The sequence below is a fragment of the Oryzias latipes genome (genome assembly GCF_053564925.1).
Source record: "Oryzias latipes strain Hd-rR chromosome 1 unlocalized genomic scaffold, Olatipes_Hd-rR_3.1 chr1_Y".
NCBI lineage: Eukaryota > Metazoa > Chordata > Actinopteri > Beloniformes > Adrianichthyidae > Oryzias > Oryzias latipes.
In genome coordinates this window covers 3,208,310-3,236,235 of record NW_027616335.1, presented here as the reverse complement: position 1 = coordinate 3,236,235, position 27,926 = coordinate 3,208,310, and the positions used below count along the sequence as shown (strand labels likewise).

The window sequence follows — 27,926 nt, the reverse complement described above, 5'->3', positions numbered from 1 at the left end:
GTGATTGTACACTTCTTTAGCCTCAAACTTACCGTGGAAGCTAGCATAACCTGCTTTCTGGAATACCCCCCAGTTGTGTTCTGCTGACAACACACAAGTATGTCAAAGCAGTTGCCTTCAAGGTCTGAAACTTAATATCTACACACTGCACTGTTTTCTAGTAGGACACTGTGCTTTCTTGTTTACTTTTTTGTTATTTTAGATTTTGTGTATTGGTTTTACTTTCATTACTTTTTGCTTTAAACAAGGAAAAATCTTTTTTTGATTTTTATGGTAAATTTATGTTTACAATTTTTTGTGATTGGTAAACATCTATTTTGCAGAAGCATTATCTGAATTTCATGCAATAAACACATATCATTTTTTAGATTCATACAGTTTGGAAGATTTGACTTCATCTTAAGAGTATCGTTATTTAAAGAGTCAGCTCTTGTTTTAGATGTTTGGTAAAAAAAAGTGATATCTAACTGTAACAACAGACCTCTAATTTAGGTGTCAGGCCGAAAGGTTTTTGCTACCTTTCTTGTTGGAAATTGATGTTAATGAAACATTAAAACTGAAGCTGCAATATGCAATATTAATTTGTCTTCCTCAGGCAGACAGTAGAGTTTATCCCAAGGGCAGAGTTGCCTTATGCATGAGCTCATCTGTTTCAAACGAACTTCAGGAAAGAGCAAAGAGTACACCAGAAAATAATAAACAAATATAATCAAACCTTTTGAGATCAACAGAAGAAAAATATGGTCTTTACATTTGTTCATCTATGAATTTATACATTTAGCAACTATTATTTTTACTCGGTCATGCTACATATCCTTTCCAGAAAAAAAGACATGAAAAAAGGAAGCCTATTCTAACATTTCATTGACTGTACAGTCTTTTATGGTACGAACCCTCGCGGACACTGACGCCTTCCAGCACCGGCCCTTTGGTTGTTCCTAAGATGAGGACTGTGATGTATGGTGATGCCTCGTTCCACCATTATGGTCCTCGTTTGTGGAACGGCTGCTGGAGGACTTAAGAGCGCAGAGACAGTCTAAATTTTTAAGAAGAGGCTTAAAACACCCCTTTTATCTTAGCTTTTAGATGATTTTATTAAAACCATATCTTATCAGACAGATATTTACTACTTTTTATTGGTGTCATTATTCAGTCAAGCATTAACTTATCTAAATTTTAATCGTTTTTTTTCACACTTATCACTTTTAACTATTTTATTTCACTCTTTATAATGCTTTTTAAAACACCAATGCTTCCACAGGGGATTCTTTTATACCAGATTTGGCTAGGTTTGTCTGGAGTCTGGGGTCTAGGTGGGATTATGCACTATGTCTTAATTCCTGTGGTTTGGGCCATCTGCATTCCTGGGCTGAGCGGGTTCGGTGGTGATGCCCTATGTGGTCGCCTGGCCCTGGGTATAGATAGATCCCCACAATATTGTTTCCTCACAGCGATGCCAAGCCATGTGTTTCTTTTACACAGTTATTAGTCCATGTTTTATGTTTCTAGGGGTTGAGGTTCATACTGGGAAGGTGGGTGGGTGGGTGATGGGGCTGAGGTAGTTTGGCCGGCCTGGTATTATTAGGATGAATATGTGTACGTGTTGGGTGTGTGGGGTTGAGGCGGGGTGAAGGCATGCATGGCAGTTACATGTGTACATGACTATTTTTAGAGTGTCTTTCGTGATTTTAAATTAATAGTCTTTATTGTTTATATGTACGGCGCTTTGAGCTGTCTCAGGGAATGAAAAGAGCTTTAATAAATAAATGTTGATTTGATTTGCAAGATGGAGGCTACAACTGATTTGCATTGGCTTCTTCAGTTGGATATAACTTTTCACGTCCAGCATCAAAATAAAAGTACTATATCTTAAAGAGTATTAGAAGTTTTTATTTATTTATTTTTAATATTTTTGCATAGTTTGGCTGTGGAAGTGACATATGTGATTAAAAAAAGGCTCACATGTTTGTTGTTTTCCCACTAACAGCCACTAGAGTGCCCTCTACGTATGCGTATTTCAGTATTTGCTACTGACAGCAACGCAGAAGAAGAAGCTTCATAGTTGTTGAAAAGCAACATCGATGATAAAGAATTTAATGGATTTAGTGATTTGAAGTGATAGATATGATTGTGATTTTTTTTCTTTTGCATTTTTTGATGTTGCGACCTATAGTCCGAAAAATATGATTTGTACTTTCAGTGTTCTAAAGAAATATGGATTCACCTGATGGCAAAACAAGCAGTGCTGGGAAACCTGCCTTTGTTTCAGTAATGCATTTTTGTCCTGATTCCTTCACACAAATATACAAATGGCAATGTAAAAGCAATAACGAAGTGGGAAAATGTCAGACTAACCTTGAATCAAGCTACGATCAGGGTTTTTTGCTGCAAAGTCTGATACTTCTACTCATGAGCTTTAAGTGATTTAGAAAACCCATTTGAGGAATTTCTGAACTCTACCATCGGCTTTACCTTCTGTGCTCCAGAGACTAAAGACTGGGGTCAATGAGGTTGCAGATAGCAGGACTATAGTTATTCTGCGTCCTAAGAGAGAGCTTTTCTCTCTGGTGAGTCCTAAAGAAAAGTCATGTCAATGCATGAATGTAGGAAGAATGATACTGCCAAAGAAAAGCATGCGATTCCAGTTATTAAAATGCCAGAGTGGTGCTGCTGCTTCCCAGCACACTTGACATACTTTGCAGTAACGCTTTGTTTTATTCATTGAATTATCACCACTTCTTTCTTGGAAGCTCAAGTTTGATGGATAAACAATGTCAACGAAAGGACAAAGACAAAGAAGAAACATTTCAACACTTAAGCTCATAAAAAGAAAGAAAATCTACGCAACCTTTTCTTCTTTGTTGCTTTTTACAAAACTTATGAGTAGAAAAAAGAAAATTGGATCCTCATATGAGAAACATAAAACAACTTATTGATCGTTCCAATGTTTTTTAAAGATAAATTAAGATGATAGGATTAAATGTCTTAAGCATGTGCCTAATTGCATTTAAAATGTGCAGCAAGAATGAGAGTTGATGAGAGAATGATGAGATGATGAGAGAATTTGATCTGTTTTGTTGTTGTTGTGAGTAAAGTAATATCTCACTTGTCAATTCCATTTTAAATAATTTTGGATTTGCACTCTTCTACAGCTTTTATAGCAGAATTTACCAAAGCATTTCAATCAGGCCTAAATATGCACTTTGATGAGGACATTACAAAAACTTAGATATAGAAACACTGGTTGGTTCAGATAACAATATTCATGCAGTTTTTGCCAATCTCATACCGATAATTTTCTACAGAGTAATCTCTGTCTTGCACTGAGCCCAAACTCGCATCAAAGTTGAACAAAAAATGAAGTGGTAGACTAAAGCGTCGATCTGTGGATGTTGGAGTGGTATTGATCTGGTGTGATGCTAAAAATCAAGTGTGTTGCTGTAAAGCTGGAGTGTGAATGTTGTTAAACCCCGTGCCAAATGTTACCTCGCCTCAAAGTGCTTGATGTGAGTCAAATTGCATACAGAATTGTACTCCTCTTCATCTATTCGTCTTTATATTTATAAAAAGATGTGAAAGTAATACTGCATGGTGGGCAAAGGATGCAGGCTTCTTAGTAGCTGGAGGATCCATGCCTTGAGTGACTAATCTTAATCTTCACTAAATTAGTGTAAAATTTTTAACCCTGTTGTACAAATGACCACAATTTCAAGCTAGTTTAAAAAGTCTTTTTCTATCCTTGGGTACTGAAATAGATTTTCTTTTCTCTTTTTAATTCACTTAATAATCAAATTAGATGTCTTAACATGAAACTGTTCATTTTTGGAGGTGTGGTCTATCGATTGACAGGTGACCTTCGAAACATTTACTAGAGCCTTACAACAGATATGTTAAAAACAGAAAAACTGGGTAATAACTTCCTTTTTTAATTGCTGCAAAGTTTTACTTTTATTGATAGGATAACAAACCTTAATTTTCTGGACATTGATGAACTGAAAGATGAGTTCATGCTTTGAGTTTCTTAACTCCTTTATTTTATCTTAGCATTGCGTTAACCCATTGGAATCAAATCTGACCCACTCATTTCTAAGACCCCTGTCTCATTAGCACAGGGGTTCTCAAAGTTTTTGTAGTGGAGGGCCAAATTAAGAACTCGACATTAGACTGGATGCCAATGTTGGTGAAAAAAAAATGGTAAACAGAAATAGTTGTTTTTATTAAGTTTAATGACCAAGTGTCATTTGTATAATTAACAAGGCCCTCCAGATGTTTTCCCAGTTGCGGTCGGAGGTTGCTGCGCAGATCTTCTACTCGTCTAGTAATAGTATACTTTGATAGACTTATTTCTTCAAACTTTTTCGTTAGTTTAGCTGTAGACCAGGGGTAGGCAACCTGCGGCTCCGGAGCCACTTTCATCCATGTGCTGCGGCTCTCTGTATTTTGTAAAATACCTATAATGTTCCACGATTGTCGTGGTGCCTTTAACACCATCGATTAGTGCGAGCGGACAGGACGCGAAGGGGGCGCTCTGCACCTGTGAACGCGGACCAGAGTCTGTGATGGGATGGAAAGTTTTTATTAAATGTGCTTTGGACGCCTCTACTATCCTGTCAACTATCTGCTATGATGACCGTATGTTGCGCTGTCTGTGTAGAACACGCTGGAGGAGGGGGGGGGGGGGGGGTGCACGCGGGGGAAAACAACTTGGAGCTGCAGAGGATGAGTACAGGTAGAGAGGTGGGGGCGAGGCTTAAACTCACCGCTTGCGGTTCCAGACCCCGCAACATAGACAGAAAAGTAGGTTGTGGAAAATGGACAAGAGATCAAAAGAAACATAACGCTCAACAATTAAAATAAATAATTAAATAAACATCCTGATATCATTTTGAATTAATACAAGTATTGCCAAATGAACTATCGCGATATGTCGGCGAAACCATTTTTTCTAACACCCCTTGTGTTGCGGCTCCCTGTGCTTTCATTTCTGTGGTAAATGGATCCAAATGGCTCTTTAAGTGGAAAAGGTTGCCGACCCCTGCTCTAGACAAACAATGTCATCTACTTTCAGCATGCATTCTTTTTACAAACTCCCTGTCACTTAGGGGTTGCTTTGCTGGGCCATTTCCAAAGCCACAACGTAGCTAGCTTCTGTCACAGCTTCACTGGATTTAGCCATTTTTGTAAACATGATCTGCTGTGCAGCAGAGCCTGGTTGTTGTTGTTGGAGCATATTGTTGCGCTCCTCGACGGTAGATTTGTCATAGGTTTTAAGATTTGTAACATAGTGACGATATATATTGAATACTTTAAGCATTGCATTTACCTGCTTGCAAATCAGGCACATGACTTTATCCAGCCCATGAGGTACGACAAAGTAAGCATCTGTCCACTTATCTTAAAAGCGCCTATTCTTCTCCCCAACATAACGTTTTTCCTCAAAGGAACCTGCTCTGGCTCTCTTTCATTGAGGGCCACAAACAATCTTCCCGCGGGCCATCAGTGGCCCACGGGCCACACTTTGAGAACTCCTGCATTAGCATGATCAAAACTTTTCTTAAAAACCCATTGTAATAATATTGGTCCTTGTAGTTCATCATCATTCCACTAGGGGCAGTAGAAGGGATTTCCTGCTCATTTCAAAATGGCTGCTTCCATGAAATCTCAAGAACACTTGACGGGAAAGGTTTTGGTAATGTTTTGAATTTTATGGTGAGAATAACTAATTTACTGTTATTCATTTTTAATGACTAATAGCTGTATTAAAATAATGAAAAACAATGTTGACAATTAATTCATTATAACACAGTAACAGCATGTTAAAAATGTTGTAGTGGTGGTTCACACACCATAAAGCAAAATTAACATTTCTGTATTCACTTTAAATATAAATATAACACTGTTATCTCAACCCAGATTTTTCAAATGCCAATCCCCATCAGCTGCTGAAAAGTCTCCTGGGCTCCGATTTCAGACCAGCGCTCAGGAAAGCGGCCAAAGCTTTCTGTAACGATGAGACAAACGCAAACCCTGATCTGTGACCAAAGAAGCCTCAAGGCTACTGCCAGCATCGTTCTCCTTCATCCAGAGAATCTGGAGCAGGTTGACTCCAGAACTCACAAGCTGCTGTCCATCAAAATGACCACATGGTCTCCAGTTGCCGCTAACAGTATGTCCCCTCACTCACATCAACTAGTCCTGGGAGGAAGTTATTTTGTCGGAAAACATGCTGTTAGTCACACTAAATTTGAACATCAGCCTCAAGGGACTCTGTTGATGTTGCGGGGTATATTTTCAAGATCCACAGTTACCCTGGAAATGTGTCTTTTGAAAGTTCTGCTAACCAGGGATTCTTGTGAAGTGACACTTGTTGCTTCCTCTGTTTTACAGCAGACGAGATTTAAAGGCTCCACTTCACTTTAGTACCAGCTACTGCAAGTACAATCGATTTTCCCAAAAGCCACCTTTCTTAAGGTATTATGGCCTCCTCCTTTGTAATAACACTAAAGCACAGAGCAAGTGGGAAGAATACAGCAATGTTCTGGTGCCCCACAACCTTTTTTCCTATAACATAGAATGTTAAATTGAAATTAACATATACGATGGAGAACATCAAAGCAAATCTCCTGACGACCCAATTAAAAACATATAAAATGAAGTAACTTTAATTGAATTGGAGAGCATGAGCTAATAATAATAAAAGAAACACTTTGGGTTCTTCTTACTGCACATGGAGAGTTTCCTCTGGAATATTAAGAGGCAGGCATTGATTAAAAAAAATCTTTCCCTGCCCATCCCAGGAGACAAAACACACTGCATAGCCTGCCTAATGCTAAGTATGGCCAACGCTGATTTTTAATGGCTTTGGAAAGAACCTCCTGCCCTCTGTTCTAATGTCCATGGAACAAAGACAAATAGGTTTTTTATTGCCCTCCTGGTAACACCTTTACGCTCAGTTTTCCTTTTTATTCTCCTGCGCTCAATCCTTTCTATCCTCTTTGATTTATTAATATCAGACTGCCAAGTCTCACATATCGCAGATTATTCCTATTTCAATCAGACGTGATCACAAAAGGCTGCATCTGAAAGGCGACAGGTTACACGGAGAGAAGTGTAATGAGCACAAATCTTTGCTCTGATAAAATGGGCTTGACTTATGGCACAATTATGAGACTTCAACCTGGTCTCATCTACGGTATAACGTCACGCTCCTAAAGTCTAATCAGTTTCGTCTTTCTATTTTGACAGAAATGGGACTGCTGTTGTGAGCACGCTTCAAAAGAGGAAATAAAGCCACAGAAGAATGTCCTTCTCCTCACCTTTTAAACAGGCTATGGTGCAGAGCCTATAAACATCTGTCTGAGAAAAAAGCCCGGCTTCGAGTTTCCAGAAGGCATCATTAAAAGGAAACTTCAACTAGTTTTGTAAACATATACATCATTAAAATAGCAAACCTCCAACTCTGGGTGAAATCAGAAATCCGAACCATTGCGGTTTCTGACTAACAATCGACTACACTCCGGGTCAAACTTACGGTGACTGTGCCAGTCAGCAGTCAGTTATTCAGGCGGAAAATTGGAAAATTTAAGCCACAGTGATTCATTAGCTAAGTCAAATTTGAAACAAAACGCTCCTTCTCCCAGGAGAGGTTCCCTCTGAAGCCTAATCTCTTACTTAGAGTGAAATGATTTCATTACAGAGGATTTTTCAAAAATATGCAAGTCTTATCACACCTTATTCTCACAGACAAAACTGACCATACTGCGAATAACACTTGTTCATTTCAGCATAAAAATATGAGGTACAGCTCTATAATACTTTTCCATCTTTTTTGTCCGTGTTTGTCCATAACCCTCTCGTCTTTGTCTTGGCTCCACTGTTTTCTTGAGCTGCAGCCTCTGTAACTAATTAGATCTGGCATGGTCTGTAATGACTTTGCTCTCCATGGAGTGCAGAGGGAGGGTAGAAGGGAGACCTTTCAATTTTTTGGGTTGACTTAACTGACCACAAACAGAGCTCCAGTGACATTGAGAGCTACCCTCTATTCAAAGGGGAAAGATATCAGCATTTTCAGAGTGCTGCTAATCTCAGCCTTCAGAAAGTCACTGCAAATAACACCAAGGCACAGCATGTCAAAGGAAAAGGACTTGCTGGTAAAACTTAGAAACACTTCAGAACAATCATCAATAGAGTAGTTGCTTCTAACGCTGAGAGCTCACAGATGTGCACTTTTATCGTCAGTTTTTTTTCCAGCCGATGTGATTATTGCTAATTAACTCAGTTTTGAAAATTGTTCTATAAGCATCTGAGTGTGACATTTAACTCAGACAGGAAGCTCAGAAGTTTGTGTCAGATCTGGGCCTCTTCACAAATAAGTGCAAATGTAAGCTGAGGAGCAGGCTAACTGAGGAGAAGAGCAGGCGTAGACAAACCTAAGAATCAACTGTCATGCTTCAAACAAACAAGGGATGGAACAGACACTGGAGCTCAGTTTAAACGGGACATCATGAAAATGGAGCACACAATTGACGTGCGTGTTGTAAATGTATCGTGAAAGTATTTGTAAGGATAATGTAAGTGACACACATGCGACGTATGGGTGATAATGTCGTGCAGTGCCCTTATGCCACACTGGCAGGGTGACTAAGGCTTAACTAACAGACAAGAGTTAAGCATTTCTATCATTTTTGATTATTACCTATCATAGTAAATTAAGGTTTTGCTTTTGAACATACTCTAAAAAACATGAATTTTATACTGTACCCATTTGTACCTTTTCTTTTCTGCTTCATATCTGCTAAGCAAACGCTGTAGACCACCACTCTTAAAACCCTGGAAGTGGGCTGCTGGAGCACCAACAGTGACAATGTCATAGAATGCATCTGTAAAGAAAGAAAGAAGGAAAATACTTTGTGTTATTTTATTCCTAAAATTCAAAACATTTACAATGCTTCTCAAGAGCTGGAGGCTGGAGCCAAAGCTAGAGGAATGGAAAAAGAGATGACATCTGTAGGACAAGCTTTAAAAAAATAAACGCGTTGTCAGCAAAGTCAATATAAAGTATAAATAGGTATGTAGAAAGTATTAGTCTCGTGTTGCAACAGAAGGACGGTCAATGTCACAGTGATTCACAGCTATTTGCATATCAGCCTCAAAAGTAAATAAAACTTTGAAAAACAGCGAAGCAGGCACAGAGGTGCTTAGATTAAAGCCCTGACTGGAATAAGCAATTGATGAAACCTGACAATTAAAACACCAAAAAACAATGCAGAAAAGAAGTGTAGGTGTATACGAGGCCTTCGATAATTGAAGGCCTCTGAAGAGCATCAAACCTCAGCTCTGATTGTTAAAAGCCTCTTGTGAAATAAAAAGAATGACTCAAGACTTCCAAGTCTTGCAGAAAAAAAAAAAAGTAAATAACAGTAAAAACGCAATGGGGTAAAATTGGTGTAACCGTGGGACCCGGTGTTTCTATCATTATTTATCTCTGTGGTTGGCCATAAGGCTGCTGACAGCCACATACTGGCACCAGGAGTTTTCAGGTATCAAGGTTCCCCTAATTGTCTATCCCACAGCAGAAGAACACAGAAAAGCAATGACAGGTTGTAGAAAATAGGGTGCGATGACCGCGTGAAACCTCACAGACCTGCTCCTGCTGTAACACTAACAGTTTCTCAATGAACTAAGGCTAAAAGCAAGTTCTGAGGTAAAATAATTCAACTTCAACATTTAAAATAAACATACAAATGATTTGTATAGCTTGAGGTTGGATTTATTATACTGAGCTTTTGAAGTAAAATTGTTTAATTGTTTTCAATCTTCAAAAATGCAAAAGTATGAGTTAAAATCATTCCATGAATCTGTTTGAAGACAGACTGTTATTAATAATTATTATTAAAATAATTTACTTTATTTAATTTAATTTTTTTAACTTTTTATGGATTTCTTGGATAAAAAATAAAGGAATAAAAATCAACATTTTGCTGATATCGTGTTTAGCATACATTTATCTTTTTGTGCTAGGACTTCTAAATAGAGGAATTAATTTTCATAAGAACTGAACTGAAGAACTGAAACATTTGGTTCTTCCAGGATGGCTTTCAATCCAGGAACAAGATCTTTTTTAAGAGGGAGATGGGGGGTTATAAGATGAGGGAGAAGGCACAACACAACTGCAAACTTAGGACATTTGCCCTCAAGCCTTTCTGTTACAAATCGAGAGAACAAGAAATGCAATGTCTACAGGGAGCCACTAGATACCAACAAGTTTCCAGGCCTTTCTTTGCACTGTTCCTGCTGCTTCTATGAGCTAATACGAGGTTTGAGAACAAATCTCTCCTATCTGCTATGCTCCTTTTCCTCTGTCATGCACATGTTTATTTTCAGAAGGTTTTTGAATTTGGTGGAGTAGAATCTAGTCAAAATGCCCGCCTCACTTGAGGTTCCATATTTTGCTGTTAGAGTACTATGGGTGACGTCAAAGATTTTCATCCAGCGTGTGAATAACCTGGCTGTACGATACAAACATTTAGAAGTAGCAGAGTGGGCCCTGATTTCTTTGAAAGGAAGTTGAAAAGCAGTATAAAACCTTGTTTTGGTGCAGACTTAAAATGTGCTGCATTTAAGGTCTCCCTATGAAAACTTTTTAAAAATAAAAACATTCCCAGTGGTGTTTAAATTATGACTATTAAGTTTTTAACCAAAATCCCACAACCTCAATGTACTAAATTTTTCATGTCTCTCTGAAGCCTGTGATCAAAAAATGGTCGTTACTCGACCCCCCCACGAGTGAACAGCTTTTCATGGGTGGGGGGGGGATTGTTGAATTCACTTATACTTAGAGGCGGCCAGTTTCAATGTTAAGTAATATTAAGAAATGCAAAAATTAAATGTTTGTCATTACATTTGTTCTCTTTCAAAAGAAAAAAATGCCACAAGAACATGTCAAAAACTAAAAAAAAAACAAACTTTCATTGACGGGGGGGGGGGGGGGGGGGTAAATTGTGTTTTTTGGTGTTTTTAACATGTTCTTGTGGCTTTTTTCTCATGATAGAGGGCGTTTATAACCAGGGACGTGCAGAGTGATTGAGAGGGGCAGGGGCTCAAAGTCAGAAAAGCGTAACAAAAATGGACATTTTTGTCTTTTAAACAATATGGTGATTAAGTAAAATTTTCAAATAAAGTACTAATAGATAACTACTCAATTCTCTCATGTTAACCCTTCACAGCTGTTTTCATTTCTGTTAATTCTCCTCAGTGTATAAAGTGTCTGATATACAGTTCTACATTGTTAGGTCATCTGTTTTATCCCCAATTGTTTCACCGTGGTTTTTGTTCTGTTTTAGTTTGTTCATTAAATGTTTATGTTTCTGCTGCCATAGCTCAATTTCCGGCATTTTGGTTTCTATGCCTCCAGTCCCTGACAGTTGTACACCAGTGGAGGATTCACAAACTTTCCTTTGCTTCTGATCCTCTAAACACAGGCTTTTCGTGTGATTGGACAGATTTTAATACAAAAGATTGCGAAACTGAATGGTACAGAATTTAAAGAAGGCAATTCTAATCATAAAATATTACATTAAACTGATAAATTTAGTTTTAGAACTGTAGTGAGGAAGCTTTATTTCATTGACAAATATTGCACATACAGAAAATCATACAGTGACACTCCATACTAAATGCAAATTCATTTAAAATAACAGAGAACACAAGTGAGGTAGGAACAAAATGTTTTTCCATTCGCTAGAAGATTGAATAACAAACAATATCAATAATAAAAATTACAAATAGATAAATAATAATAATTAGAAAAGTAAGAAATGATTCTACTAAACTTTTAAATGAGACCATGCTTCAACAGTTCTTACAGATTTTTTGTTAGTGCAGGATTTAAAACTGTTTACATACATTAGGTTTTTTGATTTTGGCTAAAAACAGCATAATCATGATTAAAAAACCACTGGGAACATGTTTAAAATGGATCAAAAGATGATCGGAGTGGGACTTAATAAGCAGTGACTCAAATGTAGAAGTTTCCAGCTGTGCTTTATATTTTAGATTATAACCTATGGGATGTATATTGCTAACATTTTAAACTGTTTACTTTTCTCTTTGGTTCCATTTTTTCTCAAAAAGCAATCCAATTTCTGATGTCCTTAGGTGTCAGAACGTTTTTCTGCTATTTCATGTTTGTCATGATTAATTTTTCAAAAGTTATTATTAATCCATTTTTGTTCATGGTTTAATTTGCAGAACTGGTTCAGGGTATTAGCACATACACCATCACTGTTTTGAATTCAGGTGAATTGGTCCCTTGGAGGTTAATTATCAGAGTGCCAATCCATCAGTTGACAACCTCCTATCCAAGGTGTGTTTTCGTGTTATCCTCCTCGTTTTTCCTCTCTGACAGAGAGCAGCAGAATTGTGTAACTGAATGATGACTTGATTGGACTTATTTAACTGCCATCATGACGTCCTCATTGAAAGAACGACATCATTTTATTGTTTGTCTGCTTTTCTTACATTCCCATCAATCATCTGGTGTTTAGTTGAAACAGAGCCCTCCCACAGTGTGTAAAGGCAGCACCTGGCTGCCGTTATACACTGAGACAGTTCCAGGCCAGTAAAAACCCTGCTGCAGAGCAGTACTGGTGGAGACAGTGCAGTCTTGTACAATGGAAAAACACAAAGGACTTGATTAGTGTTATATCTGCTTTTTCAGGCCAACTTTATTCTCACCTTTCAATCTGGGGAATGACCTAGAAACTGCCTGTCTGAACCTTCTGCGTATATTGGACAGATGTGGAAGTCAGGTTCAGAGAGACCAAAAGCATGTGCAGCTCACAAAACACACAGGCAGAAGTGGACAAGAAAAAACACATCAGACAGCTGCATACTTGAAAATCAAATAACCCTTAAGCAAGTGTTAACTTTGAAGCCTCCATCTACGTTCATGAAACATTACCTGTTTTCTTGAGGCATGAAACCCTCATCCTCTGCGTGTGCAAGTTTATTGGGATGAACTCCAAAGACTTCTGGGCTTTGCAGCAACTGGGCTTGAATGAACAACCTAAACAGCAAAGATATTGGGAGGAATTTTACAAAACTTTGTGCAATGTTGACAATTTAGACACTTAAATTCACCAAATTCTATTTGAATCCAAAACCGTACAAGGAGTAAAATGAAAAGCAATGTAAGCACTGAAAACATTTAACACTTACTTAACTTCAAAAGAATTAAAGTAATTGAATGTGTATTTTACTCAATGTAAATAAATCATTTAGCATAATCTATCACTTTGGTGCCCTGCTATCATTTACATTAAAGTAAAGTAAAAAAAAACAAAGACACATGGCATAACTTATAAGGCTTTAAGTTAAAAAAAGCAAATGAATATTTTTGAATATTGCTATGAGAAAAAAACACAAAACTGATGACAGCAATTATTTACTTTTATCAATGAGTTCCACCTGGAAGTTGCAGAGAAAGTCTGCAGTTGTGGATGCAGCTGTACTATATTGTGACATACTTTAGAGTAAAACCACATATAAGGTGATATAAATAGTTTTTTTTTTCACAAGAACCTCCAGTTAAACGACAAGTTAGTCACAGGAGAGTTGTAACATATTTTATGCAGTTATAGAAACTTTTAGAAAATGGTCAAAACTGTAATAATCCAGTGACAACACCTTTGTTCTACAAATTGAAATAAAATGAAGCTTGAAAATAGTGACTATTAACTTTCTACAGAACCCTGTTAATGTCCATGTGGACCTCTCAACCCCTCACATGTGAAAGCATGTACAGACAACTTCAACAGTCCATGTTGATGCCTGCAAATTCACTCAAACTTTTGACAAATTGAACATTTTGAGACCAGTTTATTAAATTTACAGTTGGAGAATGGAGAAAATGGAGGAGCCGCATGCAAAACAGATGCATCAGGAATGTTTATAACAATGAAAATACCGTAAATAAACTCCAGGCCTATTCATTACTTAAATGGAAAAAAAATCTGAGTGGATGCATTTATGTGCATTTATGCATTAGTGTTTTGAGGTGCACTTCTTTTCTCGTATCCTTTGTGGATTAACATAAGACACGTGAAAAGTAAAAAGTAAAAATATCAACGGCGGTAGACAAAGTTCAAGCTATGAACATGAAAAAAATGACCCTTCACGGATAAGACTGCTTTAAAAGCTGATAAAATGTGTCACGATTGGTTCCAGCTGCCCTGTAAATTGTTAAAAGTTGACAGTGGTGATCAAAAATAAAAAAACTTCAACAAGGTTTCGCACCAAGACAGAATACTGCATTTCCCTATGAGTGTGCAAGAGTTGTGTTTGAATGTTTTTCCCACTCTTTCCTTTTATAACAATGGTTAATCGCTCTGAGAAGATTGTTAACATTTATACATTTTTACAACTACTCCTGCTCCTGCTGGCAATAATAGAGTTCCTAAACAGAATAATCTTCAAGCTCTCTGATAGCATTGCAGTGTGTAGTTGCCATGGTTATCGGCAAAATAATTTTACTGTACTGAGCTGTAATGACTACTCATTGGATTTCTCTTGTTAGTAAAGATTAAGCTTCTTTTGATTAAGGACTTTAATCATCTTTTCTGCCTGCAAAGGATGTGGCTTATCATAATATCCACAATCTTATTATTATTTTTTTCTAGGGGCCGGATTTTGATGGTGATAAAACCACACCATCCCATTCCTTTGAATCACAGGAAGTGATTTTCTTTGTTGAAAATGCTATGTCCGTGTTTTTTTCTTTCTGATATATATGTATTTACTGATGACAGCTCCAAAAAGCAAGAACTTTCTCACCAAATTTACCAAAGCTGAGTGCAGTTCTAAGACAAACAGCCTGAATGGCCTTAATTATGTGGCCATTAGGCATATTTATTCTATGTGTTGTTGGTTGTAGGTGAAAAACACTCTGTCCCTTTCGTATAGTCCAATAATGCATGTTGAAAGCAGCATAATGACTAAAAAGACTCTTCCCAGATCTTCGATGAGCCATAACTCTTTATGATTAAAGCTAAATGAAGCTGTTTGAAGTCTTTCTGCTCCTATTCATTAAATAACAACATCTACAAATTAGAGCTGCTGCACCAGACAGGCTTTCTGTTAGCACAGAATGTAATTTCATTTATTTGTCTTCAATATATTAAGTAAAGAATTTGTTTCACACTAAAAAAAGAAAAGAAAAAAAAACACACAGTGTTAGTAGAAATTAAATGTTCCCTTTTCGCTCATTGGCCATGGGGTAGGCTGTAGCGTGAAAGCCTTTGCCAAAGGACCCTCACTGAATTATGTGATACATTGTTAGTACCATAACAACGTACCATTGTACACATTACAAAGTCAGCTATACCCTTGCATATACAGTCCAGACCAAAAGTTTGGACACACCTTCTCATTCAAATGAATGGGAAGGGGTGTCCAAACTGGACTGGAATGGACTGTATATGTATAAAATGCCCCCCTCACCCTCCGCAGGTGGTTGATTTGTATGTTGATGTCGCCATGCCCCAAACTTCTGTCCTGCCAGTATGAACAGAGAATGCCTTCATAGTTTGTAATAGTGCATCATGTGAGACTAAGTGGATCTGAGCAGGTTTGAGGCAATACATTATAAATGCTGTTTAAATTCCTCAATTGTTATGTTAAAGAAACATCCTTAATCAACAACAGAAATCTCAAGTGTTCATGGAAGTTAGCCTAAAATTATGGATGTTTTTTTTTTTGTGGTCATAAGTCAAAGTAATATATACAGTATTTTTCAATTAACAATTTACTATGTATTTTTTCATATTTTTCGATTAGGAATTCAATATTAAGATTTACAATTCAATATGGCAATTTTAAAAATAAAATATTGAATAACAACAAAATCAATTGCATTTTAAACTGCCTGGGTTTTTGATCTCATAATTCAAATGACAATGCATTTTGCAGATAAAATAACTAAAGGTTGTACATTTCTTTTTTTTTTTTAATGAGCTAACGGTTGTAATTCAGTTCCTGGACTGCAACCGTTGAGAATAATTTGCAAATCATGAGGCAGCTTTCTAAATGATTTCAAATATTTGTCCCAGTCTTGAACCTCTTTGCTTCAAATACAACACGTTGATTGTGCTGGAAAAAAATGTGAAGAAACAAAAACAAACCCTGGCACAAAATAGTCATTATTCATTGCTTGCATCTCAAAAATAGTCTTGATTTTGTTTCTGTGAGTTAGAAAGAGATAAAAGCACAAGGGAACAATGTCAGTATTTGATTCATAAACAAAACAAAATGAAAAACAAGAATCTCCAGTCCGTGTAAAACTAATTTAGTGTGAATCCAAGTTACAAATGTCCCTTATTTGCTGTTTGTTTAGGAAATTTGTGTGCAATCAATTACAAGATGCAACAGGTTTGCTGGAATGTGTCTGTCGCAATACATACAGAAATACAAATGGACATGTTTATTTTCGCCTCTGCCATTGCAGGAAATGTCAAAGGACAAAAGTGATTCATTAGAGCAATTTAAATTACAAAAAGATCTTCTAGCTGAGTTTTTTTTTTCATGAACAGTCAAATGTTACTAACTTGTCATGAACTCTGTGAGCCTGTTGAAAGCACATATTGTAACAAGTGCTGCACTGAAATCACAACTATTTTGTAACATTAATGCAATTTGTGTCAAAAAAGTATATCAGGTTAAATATTGACTGAATTCAACAATGCACTGCGCTGGGTTTAAAAAAAAAATTAAATTCAAATTGATTTCCAAAAATTGTTTTTTTCATTAAATCTGTGCTGTTTTAAGATTTAAAACACATTAAAAAAACAATATGTAACTTTTAGTCATAACATAACAAAATCTATTAAAAAATTTTATTTACAGCAATTTCAAGTGTTTGCTTTTATAGAATACATCTCTTCCTTTTTTTTTCCTTTTTTTAATGAAAATATTTGAAATTTGATTCATTTAAAGTTAGTTAATTTTTTCAATTTCATGTAAAACAAATAAATTTTTCAAGTTCTATATCTGGTCAAATTGTAGTACCAGTCATGTGAAAAACTTACATCCCACAGCCCAGTCAGCTACATCTTTCTGGGAAAGAAAGACTGCTGTTGAGCATTTTACACCAAGCATGAGGTGTTCACTGTCCAGAAAAGGTCAGAGGAAATGTGAATGCTGAGGAATTTGATGCTATCCATGCATTCCACCCCCACCCCCCACCCCCCCTGAATTAAGACAGGAACATATTTTGTCCTCCAAACATCCATGTTTGTTGGATGAATTGTAGAGCAGACTGTGTTAACAAGTCAGGGCCTAGCACACAACCCTGGGATATGCCTGTTCTGATTAGTAAAATAGAAATATACTTGTATATAACCTTCATTTTTATTACATATTATTTTTTCACAACAAAAGTAAACGTTTGAATAAAATAAAGCATGTTTAACTCTGTTATCCAAATAAAAATAAAAAATAAAACAAATTTTACTATCTCAGACAACTGATCTGGTTTACATTTGTACTTATTTCCTTCAAAAGTAAACAATAAAATAATATTAAATGTCTTTGCAGTATCTGTAGTTAAATAAATACATTAAACTCCTACAACTTGAGACAAGTATTCTAGAAGTAGTGTCTATATCTCCACCCAAATATAAAACTCATCCAGAAAGAGTCAAATTAGTCTCCTCTGTGTTTGTGGGGGCTGTTTCAAAAAAAGGGGCTGTTTGAGTCAGTGGTTGTGCTGTCATCTCTGTTCATTCAGTTTTCCTTATCAGCCTGGCCGCTCTAGGGACCAGGTGAAGTAAGTTAGTGACCACAAAGGGTTAGATGAATTAGTCACATCAGACAGCCATCTGTTTGCTCAGGTGCCGTGGCTGTGTGACAGAGGAGCTTGATGCAGCAGTACTGTCCATTATTGACACTGCTCCTTCACTGCCTTTGCCATGCCATTCTTCTTTTTCTTGGTACACCCTTTTGCAGAGAAGACGACAAGACACTTGGGTACCAAAGGACAGGTCAAAAAAAGTATTGTGAAAATGAACAGTCTTTTAAAAAAAAAAAAAAAAAAAGCTCATCACTGAGCTCAGTCAGATCTGTCCAGGTTTGTTCAAAGATGTTAAAGGTTTTATCATCATGCCGTTAGGGAGCTGAGAACACAGCTGGCTTTTTTAACCAATCTACAGGTCTAACATGTGTCAGACACAGAGGAGGTTTGACTGCATGCTGTGGGAGTGCTGGAATCAGCCTGACAGGAGTTTAAATTGCCCAAGTGAGTCATCTCCAATAACACTTTCTCAACCAACGTTCACTTACAAGTCACAACATTTGTTGAACCATTTCAACGGTCCTTTGATATAAACGTCTCAACCAATTACACGACAACAGTTCAGTGCATTTGGGCTTGTAGCTCTGCTCGAAATGACCTGCTGAAGTTCAAACTGACTTCTAACACATCAGACATGTAAAGTCCCAGATGAACCGGTCTGACTATTTCAGAAAGTGCTAGAGTTTTTTTTTTTTTTTAACAGAATATGGTCTAAGAAAGAGAAAATCTATTGACCGGTGGCTCTTCAAAGGACCTTGCAGATGCAGGTTAGAGCAGAACTGCTAAAACTAGTGCAAGATGACAGAAAAGGAAACATCAAAATAATAAATTGTTACAAAACTAAGGAATACAGAAGATCATCTCTGAAAGCACACATGGCACATCAAAGCATAAAGGGAAGCAGCAGAAAACCATCAAGGAGGGCACTCCTGTCAGCTGAGATTTAGAAAGTGGTATAAACCTGCAGAAATTTGGTTTGGTCTCATGAATACTTTTAAATGGAAGGATCACATTTTAGTGTTACCAGAAAATGAATCACCAACTGGGTATATATGTAGCCATTGTCGTGGACAACTTTTATTTTTCAACATAATTGATGTTTTTATCAATTTGAAGCCATAAAATAAAATCCTAGTGATCATATTTACCAACTATTACAATAATTTCAAAGCTCACCGTCTTATCTCTTAGTATATTAAAAAGAAATGTTCAACTCTTAGTCTTAAACTGCGGTTAAATTAGGTGTTTGAACTATAGGAAGTGTGCTCCAGCAATAAAACAAAATGTTTTATTTATTCTGTGGGTACATTGCAACTTGCCACCATTATCTCATTAAAACAAAAACGGAGTCACCATCTCCCAACACAGTCTTGACCTTCATTTAACGTGCACACCAATTTCTCAGTGTAATATAAATGTGAAAATAATCCCCTGAAAGGATTGCAAACCAGAAAGCCTGGAGCAAACCTGCAAAACCAATAATATTAATTAAAAATGTAAGGGAAAATTGCAAAGCCTAAAGTCTGTGTGAGCATTTTTGTGTTATCACCCCATTTTTATTATTAAATCTAAGTAACATTGCTGAAGTCAGACTATACTTAAAATGCTTTTTCAAATGAAAAATTGGTTTTACAAAAAGATATTCATAAATACACAAATTTTTCACTGAATGTTTTGTTTTTGCTTAATTTTAAGACACAATAAATGATGCAGTCTGCATATTTGTCAGTCTATTTATTTTGATTATTTTGTTTTTTTATTTCCTTTCTCTCTAGAGTCTTTCCTTCTTTACTCAACCTCGTCCACTATCTTGCCCTCTTTTGTCTCCACTCTCAGCTTTTTAAAATCCAATTTGTTCTCAACAATTATGCTGCAGCAGCTTCCTCGCTCAGCTTATTCAACAATGCATGCTGTTCTGTTATTGTGCTGCAAGAACTAGATAAAAGAAGAAAAGATAGGCCGAGGCTCAAGCGTGCATTGTAGCATCGAAGCCATTTTTAGAGACATTTTAGGAACCATAAAGGCCAATGCCACATTCCCCTCTACACAGCACCCACTACCTCAGAGCTCAGTCACACAGCAACCATCTCTTCCTCTCACCAGGTAAAAAAGATTCAATAAACAGAATATACCATTGTTTTATCAAAGGAAAAGTAATGTTAACTCAATCAACATAAAGACATTCTGAATCAATTTCAAGACAGGACAAGTAAAGATGGAGAGAAAAAGCAACAAATTATAAGTGAGAGGTCAGTTAATGAATTGTAGTAATTTAATATCTTTCTTGGAGGGTAATTAAAAATTTGACTAAAAGTTTTCTGAAATAAACGTAACTGTGTATCTTTCAAAGCTTAAGGACATATTTACACTGTACACAAAGATTAGAATAAATAGTTCTTGGGGAGAATAAAACTTTGCTTTAAATTAAAGGTTTTTTAAATTTGCAAATAGCATGTGGAATAGCTTATGGAATAGAATGGAATAAAACTTTATTGATCCCACAAACTGGAAATCACCTTGTTAGCATATGTCTATTAAAAATAGATGATAAATTACACTATTAATACACTTACAAAATTAATAATCTCAAAAATCACAATTCCTGTAGAGAGATGTTGAAGTCTATTTTTTTTTTTGAGATTGCATATATTTACTTGAACAGAAACCGGGGGCACAAAAGATGCAAACACACACTTAAACTGTTGTTTCTATGGTAACATTTGGCAGCAACTTTGTACTAATTTGCCATTATTCCCAATAACCTCACAAGAATTGAAGTTCGCCTTTCGTTTGGAGTACTATTTGAACAGAATTTTTATGTAATAAAAACAAGACATATAAAAGCATCAGTACAGGGACTCTTTGAATCTGATAAGTGTCTTTGCGAGCACTCATTCAGTTTACTCTGCAAGACATAAAAAAAGAAGCTTATTTTTATGAAGAATGTTGCCCTTATCAATGAAATCTAATTTAGAAGTTAAGCAGCAACTTTTGCAAATTTTTACTATATTTTTACTATACCCCCTTTGTATGGATTAAAGAACAGTGTGAGCATGAATGCATGTTTGACAAATGTGAAATTCAAAGGTGGGCATTTTCATACCAGTAATCTTGTTCAGTTCAGCCAACGTCGCCTGGTAAGAGCCGATTATTCCTCCATACCGAGTAATCACCTCCTTCCTTAAGTTGTCCCAATGAGGGGAGAGTTCGCCAAGCTCCGTCAGATCCTGCACCCTAAAGATAAGCATAGAAGCCATGCAGTTTTAATGGATTATATGTAGATAATCACAATAAATTCGACAAAAGCTAACACCATATGACCCAGTTAGAAAAAGGACAGCCGTGAGAAACCATGTTGTATCACATTCACGCCTTCCAACTCCTTTCATTATCTTAATTTTCCAATTAGAGAGCACAAAATGATCAACAGTTGGAGTAAAACACAGATCCAAGCTTGCTTTGAAATGAATCAGACTCAATGTTTCTCCAAATCAGGGGCCTCCAAAACGCATTCCCGTTTCTTTGGTTTTAGTTCCTGCTCAATCACTTACACCACTATAAATTTCCACCTTTTTTGTTACACAGAGCATTTGACACACATTTCCACTTAGGGTTGGTCTGTCTTTCAACTAAAAGTGCCTGTGGGAAGGACCAAAATTACCTCCTACATGGAAACAAAGGGGATTTCATTGTACCGATGATTGCACATCACACTGTCAGAAATTACTCCAGCGTCAACTAAGAGGCACATTGCAGCTTGAGATGTCAAAAATTGTATTTGCCAGAGCAATGACACATTCACCGTTGACATGATAACTGCATCAGTAGTAATGACACCTCAGATATGTGTAAAAAACACAGAGAGGTCCAGAGAGCCTCATTACCGCCTATTCAGTGCAGATGATTATTTCCTAAATAACCTCTGCAGGTGTTTCAGGTTTTAAAACACTGGGGGATAGACAGGTGTTTGTTATCACAACACCACAGTATTTTACATGCATGTAAGCATGTATTAAAATATGCATTACTTTAATTTATAATTTTAAAAAAATCACTTGCACTGGACACTTTACCGGATAAACCTGTTCTACTGATTCCACAATTCACTGAAATTCAAACAGAGGGTCAAAATAAAGGAACATTGGGATTGTCAATGCCTTTTAATACACAACAGGAGAGACTGTTGCACCCAAATGAAGATCAGATCAGTGAAGTATCGCAAAAATACTGAAATCACGATATCACATAAATGCAACACAACTAACCCATTTTCCCCCAGTCATCTGTTGTCCAATTTTCTGGAGCCCATTAGAGCTGCAGCTATGGTTACCTGTCCCTCCTCATTCTAGAGCTCAGTTTGGACTTTCACATCTCATTTTCATCATTTCTATTCCACTACTGCACAAAACTACAGCTAAATTAAATCACCCACCAACATTTGCAATGGGACACAAATAATGTACTCTTTTGGTTCCTAAAGCAAATCTTGCATGTAAAATGACACAGTTCATACTTTTCTTCACTAATTAAATTAATTAAATTACATTAAGTCATAAAGCATCTAACTTCAATTACAGTTTAATTATTTAAAAAAGCAATACTATGTAAAAAAAAAGTATTTTAATCAAAATAAGAGCTAAATAACAGTATTTAATTAAAGACCAATAAACATTTATAAGGCTGTGTCAAGAAAGCAGTTTTTTTATCCTGCCACTTAGATGTGTGCAAACCCTTCAAACCATTTAAATCATGTATATTCTCTCCAGTGCATCCACTTGAAGCTTGAAGTAGCACCCAATACTATAAAAGACCACTTTGAACAATCAGAGGACAATGTTCTCAGATTGTGTGATTTGAATAAGATGTTACCTGGCACTAGAGAGTTGCCATGGCCCTAACCACATGACACCATTAGCATTCATTTTTATCTTCAGATTGTTTTTCAAAGACAGGAGCACTTTTGGGCCAAACACTTCGCTGTCCTCTTACACACCGGGTTTTATCCAGAGGATTTAGTCCTGAATCAAATAATACTAAGTGTATTCAATCTCAGCTACATTTATGCGCTTGATATGTGTTCTTACAAAATATTTAATGTAAAATAAGATATCAAAATTAATTTAAAACTCCTGGCATAAAGCCAACAATGTTTTATTTATACTCCTTTTTTGTGCAAATTTACTTGCCTTTTGCACAAAGAATAGACTTTGCAGAAAGCGGTCAATAATTAAAAGCCTTCCAACTGTCAAACAGTCTTTGTCTTTGTAGGGCATGACTGTGAATAGTAATTGGATTACCATTTTAATTTTGCTATTCAATTCAGCAGACTGGTTAGTTTATGGAAGTATGTCTCATTAAAAAAGCAAAACCGCTGATTATCCTCTGCATATATTTGATAAAAGACCTACTTAAACTGGCCAATAAGGTGATACCATAAAGAAAAGATGACCTTAAATAGAGCCCTGAGGAACACCACAAGTCATTTATCTTGTCATTTCCTTGTATATGCAAAACAAAAAGTACAGCTTTGTTCAAAATAAAAATTGAGTCAATTTTAGTCAATTAATCTTTCCATCTACAAAACTCGCTTTCCTGTGCAGGTTCACATGGAGGCTGGAGCCCGTTCAGCAACTGTTGGGCAAAGGTGCACACCCTGGACAGTTTGGCAGTCCATTGCAGTATCAAATTAAAAGCAAAAGACATTAAATTACAATCTGATGATTGACCATATCAAAAGCACTTGTTAAGTAGCACCAGCACAGTGTACTGGTCAGAATGTCCAGCTGTGAGCACATTCTTAGCTACTTATAAAAGGACGAGATTCTGATAAGAGACTTTGTCCAAAGGCAGATTAAAACACATCAAGCATTTTTTGATGTTACAACAAACAAGAAAAGATTTACTGCTGTGCCATCACCTTCTCTAAAACTTTAGAAATGAAAGCAAATTTATATAGACTATAGTTTTTGAAATCAAACTGATCTAGGTTTGTATTTTTTGGATAAAATAATTAATCACAGAGTGCTTAATAGAAATACAGAGGTGGGGAAAATATCAAGACAATTTAATCCTTTTTTTAACATAATTTAAATGTCATCTGGAGCAGCGTTTTTCAACCGAGGGCCGCGGCACACTAGTGTGCCGTGGGAGATGGTCAGGTGTGCCGTGTTAAATTGCCTTCATTAACAGATCTAAAAACATTGACCATCTCTATCACGAACTGGTGGTGGAGGACCCAAATGCAGGAGACCAAGCTTGATGAAAGGAACTAAAACATTTAATTAGCAAACTGAAACATGACAAATCTATGAGGGGAAACAAAACTGTGACAAAACAGAGCAGATGACCTGACAAGAACAGAAACCAAGACACTTAAATAGGCTGAGGGCAATTAACTGAACTGAAGACAGCTGTGGATCATGAACCTGAAGGTGTGACTGACAAGGAAACCAAACCACTGAATCCTTACAATCTCCAGGATATCAGCTCTTTGTTCATCCAAACAGGCCCTGATAAAACACTGACTAGTTAGGAATATAAAAGATCGTAAAAGACGATTTTCTTTGCGATTATTAGATTCTATCAAAGACATTTTGATAAGAATGACGGTACAGCGATTTAGCCGTAGCTTCAGCTGTCTGCGGAAAAGTCCCGCCCCATTAACTGTCTCCACCAATCATTTTTTGAGGCTTAATCACACGTCATCAGTCTGACCAATCAGAAGTGGTTAAAGTCTTCACATCCTTGTTCCGATTCTGCTCATAAAGTCGATTAGTTCCAACAAAAATACCAGCTAGAGCTTGTCTTTAGCGGTGTAGCTTTTCGCTGGATCCGGTATCAGACCGTGGAAAAAGTGAACAAAACAATGAAGCTCAGAGAAGCGAGTCTTGTCGACTTTCGGCGGCTGTTTGCACTACATCTCCCATGATGCATTGGGTTAAAGTGACTGCGTCTCAGCGCACAATGAGTCGTCCTTGTGAAACGTCTGAAACCACAACGAACACACATCAAACAGTTTTTAAATCTTCTAACTTAACTTTTAGTACATCATTTAGAAAAAACAGCTGCAACTTCCAGCTTTTTCTGCCACAATTTTCACAAAAATTCATGTGAGATTGCGGAGGGACTGTACATCAATACAGACTGAGTTTCTCTTTTTTTTCAATTTCTGGATACTGGTGTGCCGCGGGATTTTTGTCAAGGTTAAAGTGTGCCATGGCTCAAAAAAGGTTGAAAAACACTGATCTAGAGTAACTGGGGAGAAGGGGGAACAAGAACGTGGGGAAACCAAAGATTGTGGGGAGAGACTGAAGGGGAAAAATTGGATGTTAAATCAAATAAATTTAAATGAAAACTGCTGCATTCAAAAAAATCTGTGTGGCTGGGTTTGAGACAATGGTCCTGAGACAAAGTTTTTAATGGGATCATTTAAGTCTTCCTATTAATGGGTCCAACTAGTGAAAAAAGACACATGTTTAACCAAGACATCAGCTCTTTTAAATGCAGCTTGTGCTTCTCCAGTGCTGGTTTGCATAAGTGTTTCATTCTCTGATAAAGTCTTCCAAAACAGCGACTATTCTCAATTATCCTTTATGGACTCTTATTTTGGAAAGATAACTCTCCTTGTCAGGACCCACCAGTTTAAAATTGACAGATAACAAGAATTGAAAGACTGCATAAATAAATTAACATAATGGAATATATTTAAGAGAATTGGGATTAAACAAGATAGAAAGCTTTGGAAGACACTTTGATATATGGTTCCTCACTGAGAGACAATTTTTAAAAGAAGGTGGTGATAAAGTAAAAGCCACATTAAAAAAATAACAGCGGTGATAACTCACATTGCTCTTTTTACTCAAAGCTCACCAAACTTGTGCCAAAGGAAAAGAAAAAAAACAGATCAAGGATGTCCCCTCCTACATGAGCGGGACCAGAATGTGCTGAACAAAATCAAAATATTCAGTGAGAAGTTTAAGTTTTGAGGCAATATCGCAAAAAGAGCTTTAATCACCCAACAATACAGACTTTATTTTAATAATACTGGATACAAATTCAGAAAACCAATTGAGAAAAACACAAGCTGACCCTGGAGGTCTTTTAAAAGAGCTACAGGAGCTCTTTTTTCAGCAGAGGCTAAGACCCCCACCCCCCACCCCCACCCAGATGTGCTCACAATGGCAACCATGTTGTAGTCTGAGCCGCAGAAAGTCCATGTGCTTGGAGGACAAGACATCATTTAGGAGAAAAGTTTACAGACTGGCAACAGAGTGATGAAAACCAGAGTGTGTTTTTGCACTGGCGATGGGTGATTTGGGGATGTGGGAAAACCCAACAGAGAGGCTGCAGTTTGTAAACATTCACTTTGCTCTGCTGCAGGCAGAGCAGAACCAGCGCTGGACTGTTAACCTTATCCAAACTGGAGCTGCAAACCAACCAGCTGTTTACAGACTCCAAGGAGTAAAAGAAGAGACCTTTAAATTCTGTAAACACAGGTAGCTGGAGAAACACCCCAGCAAGGCCTTCAGAGGCACCAGTTTACCGTTTTACCCCCTGTGGCAAAGGGTAACGTGTTTTACCATAGGGAGTGATAGCAGACGCACAGCTGGGGTGCATATGAAATCCTTTCAAAGAAAAAGTGGCAACACTTTTCTGCTCCCTATAAAAATAGGATGCTGAATTTTGAGCAGAATGTTTTGGATCCAAAAAGCATCTGTTTTATGAGTGACACCTCATAGAAACAATACAAGCACAATGCAGAATCCAGGATGCAGAACACATTGTGCTGTCATTTACATTCATACTGACTCTTTTAAATGTGCAAAAGTTACTGGATTAACAATTGTCAACACAATATGGCGAGATTAATCCATGCAATTATGCAGACAAACCATGATGGTGTTTTGATCGGGCTCTCTAAACAAGCTCAGCCACATCTTCATTATTTCTAAAAAAGCTGCTGCAACATATTTTGACCACAAGCAGAAAGAACCATCACGTTCCTACATTTTCAAAACTTTGTCACCATCTGCCTGTCAATCTGTTAGGATCCTGGGCTCATCTCCGGACCTGCCCCCATCTTCTCATCAGCCTGCAGCCTTTATAAGGAACCACCACCCTACAGCCAACGTCAGTCCGTCTGCTTCTCGTGGTTGAGTACTGACTCCTTAAAGCCAAGTCTTAAGTCTCCTGTTTCTATGCTAAGTGCCTCCTACTTTCAGAAACCTAACCGCCTTTATCTCTGCTCCTTCAGGGAGTACCATAAGCGCGACCTTCACCCTTGGTCAACCACTGCAGTTCAATCCGAACATCAAGCCAAGCTCATCCTTTCGGTCTTCTGTCCAAGCCAGGAACCATCACGCCCGAACCTTCCAACGCCACTGGGACTAAAATAAAACCTTCTTTCCTCATTCATCCTCCCGTCTCTGTCCTGCTTCTGGGTCCAGCCTCACTCATCCTAACACAATCAACGGCATAGACTTAAGCATTTCTGCTCAGCCCCTGAAGACGTGAGATGACTCTAGGTCCCAAAAGTTGGAAGTAAACATAGTGAAATGATGCTTAATTTTCAAGAACCATGAGCCAAAAATAACCCAACAGATTGTGTTGTTCAGGGCTAGGCTTTACTAATAAAGAAGCTCAAAACTTTCATTTTTTATTCTGTCTACAAACCTTTGCAAAACCTTTGTTTCACTTTTTATTTTATTATTTTTTTAAGCTGTGGTCCTCTGCATGGCCGCACATTTAAAAGCTGTCATTGATATGGCAGTGGTCTGAGCAGAAATCTACTCATGGACAGAAATAAGAGAGAGAAAGAACGAAACAAAAACTGTTATAGTTTGAGAGGAAAATAGAGAAGAAAAGGTGCTAGTTAGATGATATAATTTGACTCAAGCTTACACATACTGTTTACGATGAAAGGAACTATAAACAAAATAATGTAAACTGGTTTAAGATAGGCATGCCAGTTTAACATGGTCGTTTGTGTTCAGGACTAATTAAACTCACAGCCTCCAAACCTTCCAAAACTGTCTTAAAAAACAAAAAATAGGAAGGGAAATAGTTAAAAATCAAAATCTGT

The 27,926-nt window shown here is 37.0% G+C and overlaps 1 protein-coding gene and 1 long non-coding RNA gene across 11 annotated transcripts in view; one reads left to right on the top strand and one right to left on the bottom strand.

The window, feature by feature from the left end:
* LOC144990274 (uncharacterized) overlaps nt 1-27,259 on the top strand; it is a 48,711-nt gene extending 21,452 nt beyond the window's left edge. Inside the window, exons 3-4 of the long non-coding RNA XR_013654279.1 lie at nt 26,893-26,996; nt 27,099-27,259. This is a non-coding gene — a long non-coding RNA (uncharacterized LOC144990274). The remainder of the gene's footprint in view (nt 1-26,892; nt 26,997-27,098) is intronic.
* Nucleotides 1-27,926, bottom strand: part of LOC105354450 (inositol polyphosphate 4-phosphatase type II) — a 162,167-nt gene that overhangs the window by 37,606 nt on the left and 96,635 nt on the right. For all 10 annotated transcript variants that reach the window (XM_020703700.3, XM_023957536.2, XM_023957537.2 and 7 more), the window contains 3 exons: nt 20,949-21,079; nt 12,962-13,066; nt 8,771-8,879 (listed from right to left, as the gene is read on the bottom strand). In XM_020703700.3, the coding sequence (XP_020559359.3) occupies nt 8,771-8,879; nt 12,962-13,066; nt 20,949-21,079 (345 nt within the window). The remainder of the gene's footprint in view (nt 1-8,770; nt 8,880-12,961; nt 13,067-20,948; nt 21,080-27,926) is intronic.